Source organism: Helicoverpa armigera, chromosome 27, assembly GCF_030705265.1.
Source record: "Helicoverpa armigera isolate CAAS_96S chromosome 27, ASM3070526v1, whole genome shotgun sequence".
In the NCBI taxonomy this organism is placed as follows: Eukaryota; Metazoa; Arthropoda; class Insecta; order Lepidoptera; family Noctuidae; genus Helicoverpa; species Helicoverpa armigera.
The window spans coordinates 6,339,202-6,345,727 of NC_087146.1; the positions used below are offsets into that span (position 1 = coordinate 6,339,202).

Consider the following 6,526-nt stretch of genomic DNA (forward strand, 5'->3'; position numbering starts at 1 on the left):
ACTATCAAAGTTAATGATACGTAAAAAATGCAAATTCATAGATGGTAGTCAGATAAACGCAGCATAATGCATTTTGAGACCAAATATTTAGATTAATGGTAGGTACTTTTTTATGGGAAATCATCAAATGTTCCTCCCGCTGTGGGTGCAGCGTGAGGGAGTGTCAGACTCTTATTGACCACCATGTTCCTTCTTAAGCCCTTTATGTACAAGGGTCGCGGTAACTCTTTCGAACTATCCCGTAGCCCCGGCAGGCCTTGGCCCTGGTAGGCCCCACTGGGGTTTTTTGACTCTTCTTGAGGAGCGCGTGGAACAACGCGTACCACCGATCCGGTCTCCTAGGACGAGGGCATTGAGTCCAAGATTCTGTTCCGCTAGCGGGAGGCCTTTTGGCAATCGGTTAAAAATAGACCTTTCATATGGTAGTAGGTATAAGATTTAATGTTTCGTATCGTTCGCGAAAATCATAAATTGTGATTTGTTTGATCTTACCGTGTTAACGTACTCATAAAACTGGTTTCCCATACAGACTGGCTAATTGTTATGAGTTGCGAAATCTAACAGCCATAGATTGAGTAGCAGAACCGACAGTTTGCCTGAGTTTAATTCATGGGTCACCTATGTTCTCTACATTTTCATTGTATAGAAGTAATGTTAGCATGATTAAACCCAACTTTATTCCTTCTCGAGACCTTTTTGTAAGCCAAGAGTACTTCCGAACAAACGGTTGCAGCCCTACCTTTTCTAATATACGTACTTACTCACATAATATTAATGTCGTGTTAGTCACCCTATTTATAACTTAAACTGCCTATTTTTAACTGCCTCGTTGGTCTAGCTGTTGCAAGTGCGGCTGCTGAGCACGAGGTCTCGGGTTCGATTCCCGAGTCGGGCCGAAATCGCTTTGTGGGTTTTAGAAGACTTTCACAAAGCAGCCCGGAGCCTGGAATTTGGTGATTGATACACCCGTGCATCGGAGAGCACGTAAATGTCGGTCCTGCGCCTGATCTCTCTCCGGTCGTGTCGGATTTGCCGTCCCATCGGGTTATGAGAGTGAAGGAATAGGGAGTGCACCTGTGTCTGCGCAAATGCTTGTACACTATAATATGTCCTGCGCAAGTGGCTGATCTCCTTAAATGAGAACAGCCGCCGTAGCCGATAATCGGCTAGGAGGACATCATCATCATCATCAACTTAAAAACGGTTGAACCAATTTGGCTGGATATTGGCGAGAAAGAAGCTAGAACATAAGAGTTACCTATCCTCACACGGTTCCGAGAAGAGCGTTTCAACAACAAACAACTCTAAGGATAGATAAGTCAGTCATCATATATTCTGCCTACAGTCGCGTCTGTTATACATAAGCTCGCCTAGTTCAGCTTATTTATGTGCAAGTTGTGTCGATACGAGGCTAGTAGCGTTCAGATTGTCAAGTGAACATGATTCTGTTTATGTTAATTTCTTGTTTGTTGGTGGCGTGTAGCGTGAGTTGCTTTTGTTTTTCTATTATCTTTAGGTTCCGAAGCTACTTAATAGGATTAAAAAATTCTTGCTCTGTTGGGAAACTACATTATCCCCGGTTTATTTGGGCTATATTTTATCTGGGTACGGAAAGTAGCTTCCTAGGGACGGGTGTTTCGCTACAGGGTAGTATTCCAGTTATAGGGTAACTGAGCAACTGCCTAGGCAGATGATTGTTACAGAACATAACTTTATGTACCTAATAATATCTTAATTTTTTACTTGATTGATATCTCAACTAAGATGGTATTTCTAAGATGATACTGCAAGGCCAACGACTTATTTTGGATAATCCAATCTACATGTTTTTTGTGATCAATTCTATGAATAGGTGTAAGTATGTGTAAAACTGTTGTTTTTATTTATGGTGTAGGAACCACTTCCCGCTCTCAGATAAAAAGTAGAATTACCCTCTCTCGAAGAATGGGATATTTTTCGAAATTGTTGGTTCCTATAGTTCCTGAGATTATCGCGTCTTTGCAAAGTCTTCGGCTTTATAATATCTAAGTAATTAGATTTGCAGGCTGATTGTGATGTGCGTGTTATGGATTGAAGTCATCTGGTTATCCTTGATATAATCTGCCATTTGCAGATATACGTAGATATTCATTCAAATAGAATGCAGAAACACGCAATCTCTTTGTTGGAAATATTGTCATTTATAACTTGTTATATAAAGTTGTTTAAAGTTTGTCTGAGATCCAGATGCATCATTTTAACATAACGTTATAATGTTCAAATGGTTCTATTATCGTGTAACTCAGGTAAATACTACCTACTCGCCGCAAGCCAAGTAATTTTATAAGGTCCGAAAATCGTTGTTATTGTAATGATATTATACATATCTACTACTTATCATTTTATATGCATCCTTATTTCTTAAAATTAAACCAACGTGAACGCAGACAGTTTCCAATCAAAATTTATTGTGTCAAATGTGTTTTATTGTGATGAAATTATAAACAAACCAAATTCCAAACTAATGGACATTCACAGAAACTAAAAAATACAAGACTCCCCAAATATACCATGCATATAAAATAGAAAATAACCCACCATAAATTTATCTAGGTACTAAATTATCTGCGCCCTGTGAGAACTACTTACATGCAGTCGCGAAAAGTAGCCTGTAGTTTGATAAATAGGCTATCTAACTAGACCAGTAGTTCCTGAGATAAACGTATTCAAGCATTCAGCTTTATAATATTGAAATACATTCCGATACATAAAAGTACGATGTCTAAACGTACATTGGAAGAGTTTATAGAGGACTATAACAGGACGAAGCAGATTTTACGCCCGAACCCGGACTGGGAAGAAGACTTGGTTCAGACGGTTGTTATTACTCCTGAGATGGAAGCCAGGATTAAGAGTTATAACCAAGTTAGGGGCAAGAAGAAACCGAAGCCTGATTGCTGTTGTCAGGTGGTTAATCATTAACTAGCGGTTTTACAGGCACTTCTTACAGTGTACCTACCCGGAAAAAATTTAGCCTGCGTATTCCGTGTCGCCCGGGGATTGTGGCTTCTTAATATTGAAAGAACTTTTCAAATCGGTGCAATAGTTTTAAAGCCTTTTGTGTACAAAAGAAAAAATGTTTCCTTTTTATTATATTAGTATTGAAAAATATGGATAACTTTAGACTTAATTGTTTTCTAGATTAAAAATAACAGATTCTACGCGAAAAAATAGCTCTTTTTGCTCAAAGTATTTCATACAATTTTAATTGTCCACAGGAGGCAGTATCTAAGCCAGGAGTGGCGCCTCTCATCGAGCTGAATGATGGCCACACCATCCCTAGCCTTGGACTGGGCACTTGGCTTGGCTTCACCAAAGAGGTAAGTTTAGAACAGCGCCATCTATCGGCGAGAAGTAGTAGCTGTGCTTATAGTAATGGCCGCTACATTTAGTGGCGCTTGCTGTTTTATAGTTTTAAGCATGTAAAACATGAAAAGAGGATTCATTAATATTTTAATAGTGCTTACTTTTACCTTTATAGTCTTAACTGATTTTAAATTGTTTGTTAAATAACACAAAAGATGATATTGGTTTATAAATTCTTGACTTAAAAATAAATAAATATTAAGTTTCCGAAAATTGCTCCTAATTTACAAAGTACATTCCTCAATTATTTAACATTTAAATGATATATAAGATAAAGATAATGACGTAAACTACAACAAACTACTTATTTACTTACATTAAGATGAGATCATCCATAAGCAATGCAGGCAATTTAAAACCGTTCTGTACACTTTTTGTTCTAATAATACCTTGTTCTTCAGGGTACCACAGCCCCGGTAACAGATGACTCGGTTCAGAAGGCGGTGGAACTCGCGATTGACGTGGGATACAGACATATTGACACGGCCGCTATATACAGCACTGAAGAACAGGTTTGCAAAACCACATTACGACTGTTTATTTATTCAATACTTTATGCATATTTTTTACAATAGCGGACTTACGCCTTAGGCGTTTTCGCCCACTCTACTTTTGGGTTGTGGAGAAATAGCATTACTATGATGCCTTTCTTGTCTTTCTTTCTCATCTGGTTAGCCTTTTCTTAACTCTGTTGGGGTGGGCTTTCATACCACCCGAATGCATATTTGTTCTTAGATGGTTTATCTCATAAAAGCGGGTTCGAGTGTTACTTGTGTGTATGAGTATATTTAACATAAATATTATTTTGCAGGTGGGAGCTGCCATTAAGAAGAAGATAGCGGAAGGCGTTGTGGCGCGCGAGGATCTCTTCATAACCAGTAAAGTAAGTTTCACAGCTTAATTTCAATCAGTAGATGGTCTTGTCGGTATAAAAAAGCGAGTACGACTATTAAGCAGCGTGTCTTCTACAATGTCATTGTTTCAAACAAGTTTAGAAAAAGCTCAGCCTCCACCATTACCAATTTTTTTTGACTGACAAGAAGTGGCGCAACAAACTCCCATAAATAGATTTGTATCGCTCTAGGAATTTTAACTGTTATCTATAAAAATGTTTGTTTGTTTCAGCTGTGGAACGACCGTCACGCTCCCGAGGCGGTGGTGCCGGCGCTGAGGGAGAGCCTGGCGCGGCTGCAGCTCGACTACCTCGACCTGTATCTCATACACTGGCCTGTGGGACAGTTTGTACGTATCATCATCATCGTCAGCTGCTTTATCGAACCGCTGCTGGGCTGTGACCTCCTCTCACATAGAGAAGGATTGAGTTTAAATCATCACAAGATGCAGATTAGTGATTTCAGACTTTGAAATCCAGTTTTACTCGAGATGTTTTCCTTTAATTTAATTAGTCATGGATGTCCAAGATATACTTAGAAAAGAAGTCTAGACAAGACGTTTTCTTCAAATTCGTACGTTCGTTTTAGTCAGAATAGCACAAAACGTTTTATATTTCTTTAAGTATTAGTTCATTATTAAATGAAGTTAAGGTATTGCCATTAGATTACAATTAAATACTTTGTCGGATTATATTATAACAAGCTCATCGTTCCAGGAAAACGGCACATTCGATTTGACAGACTACGCGGAGACGTGGAAGGGCATGATCGACGCGAAGAACCGCGGCCTGGTGAAGTCCATCGGTGTGTCCAACTTCAACATCACGCAGCTGCAGCGGCTGCTGTCCATGACGCCCGTCAAGCCCGCTGTGCTGCAGGTTGAGGTCAGTTCGGTATCATCTGCCTAGTCTTTTCTTATTTTGGGGTCGACTTACAGTGTAACGGGATGCACTTGAGTGTTGTTACCAGTGTTTTACACTGGAGCAATCTGATCTCCACAAACTAGTTACAGTTATTTACTAGTTGACAGTTAAAAATGATGAACTATAGTGTTTATTTACATAGATGTTTACAATACATATTTACAAAAAAAATCAAAAACTATCCTAGTAAAACAAACAACTAAAAAGCGTCTATGAACTATTGAATTTAATAAACGATTTATTTATTTGTATTCCTCTGGCAGTCGTTTGCCCTTAGAGATAGTCAGAAATCTGACTAGATACCAGTCTTACCTCGGGGTTTCGGGTTACCCAGGTAACAGAATTTTGGAGGTCAGCTAGGTAGTCACTCCAAGTGGCACACTGGTGAACAGTTGAAACCGGTTAGACTGGAAGTTAACTCAAATATTTTTGGAAAAAGACAGATAATGAGATTTCCTACAATGACCAGTCTTCAGTAATAAGCAGTATTAACTAACATATTCCTCTTCTTTGACCTTCCAGGTGAACTTCAACCTCCAACAATCGCAGCTGATAGAGTTCTGCAAGATGCAGAACATAGCGGTGGTAGGGTACACCCCCTTCGGCTCCCTGTTCCACAGCAAGGCTGCCCCGGATGCTCCCCCTCCCAGGACGGATGAACAGGCTCTGCTGAGGATCGCTGACAAGTACCACAAGAGTGTTGCTCAAGTTGCTTTGAGATATCTGGTGAGTTTGGTGAAATAGATGTTCTGTGGCTGTGAATTTAAAGTTCAAAATGGGTTGTGATTGTAAAGAGGTTAATTTTGATAGTTATTTATCAGCTTATAATAAAAAGAGTGCTTGTTATTTGTACCTATTTTGGTTATTGCCATCACTTTTTAAAAGTACATATTGTAATCGAAATAAATTGCCAACATACCTACTTGGGTAACCTTATTTATAACTTGTTGAATCTTTAACAAAAGCAATGAATTATACTGTATTTTGCAATTGATTTTATAGTGTCTCCATATCGCATCTTTATCTTATCGCAATAAAACCAAACATCTATTTAGTACATCTTCCCGACAACAGATGGCGCTAATCTCAATTTCCTTACAGATTGAACTGGGCGTCATCCCCATACCGAAGTCAGTGACTCCAAAGCGCATTCGTGACAACATCGAAGTGTTCGACTTCCAGCTGAAGAGACAGGAGCGAGAGGTCATGAAGACATATGACAGGAACTACAGGACTATTGCCGTTACTATGTGGAAGGACTCACCTTATTATCCGTTTTAAATAAATGCCTTGCGTTCACAAACT

At 39.1% G+C, this 6,526-nt stretch overlaps 1 protein-coding gene across 1 annotated transcript; it reads left to right on the plus strand.

The window, feature by feature from the left end:
- Positions 1 to 1,348: 1,348 nt before the first annotated feature.
- LOC110380422 (aldo-keto reductase AKR2E4) lies at positions 1,349 to 6,526 on the plus strand. The gene is made up of 8 exons (XM_021340395.3): positions 1,349 to 1,484; positions 3,258 to 3,359; positions 3,807 to 3,917; positions 4,217 to 4,288; positions 4,531 to 4,647; positions 5,015 to 5,182; positions 5,744 to 5,947; positions 6,323 to 6,526. Exons 1-8 carry the CDS (start codon positions 1,440 to 1,442, stop codon positions 6,500 to 6,502), a joined length of 999 nt encoding a protein of 332 aa, XP_021196070.3. The 5' UTR covers positions 1,349 to 1,439; the 3' UTR covers positions 6,503 to 6,526.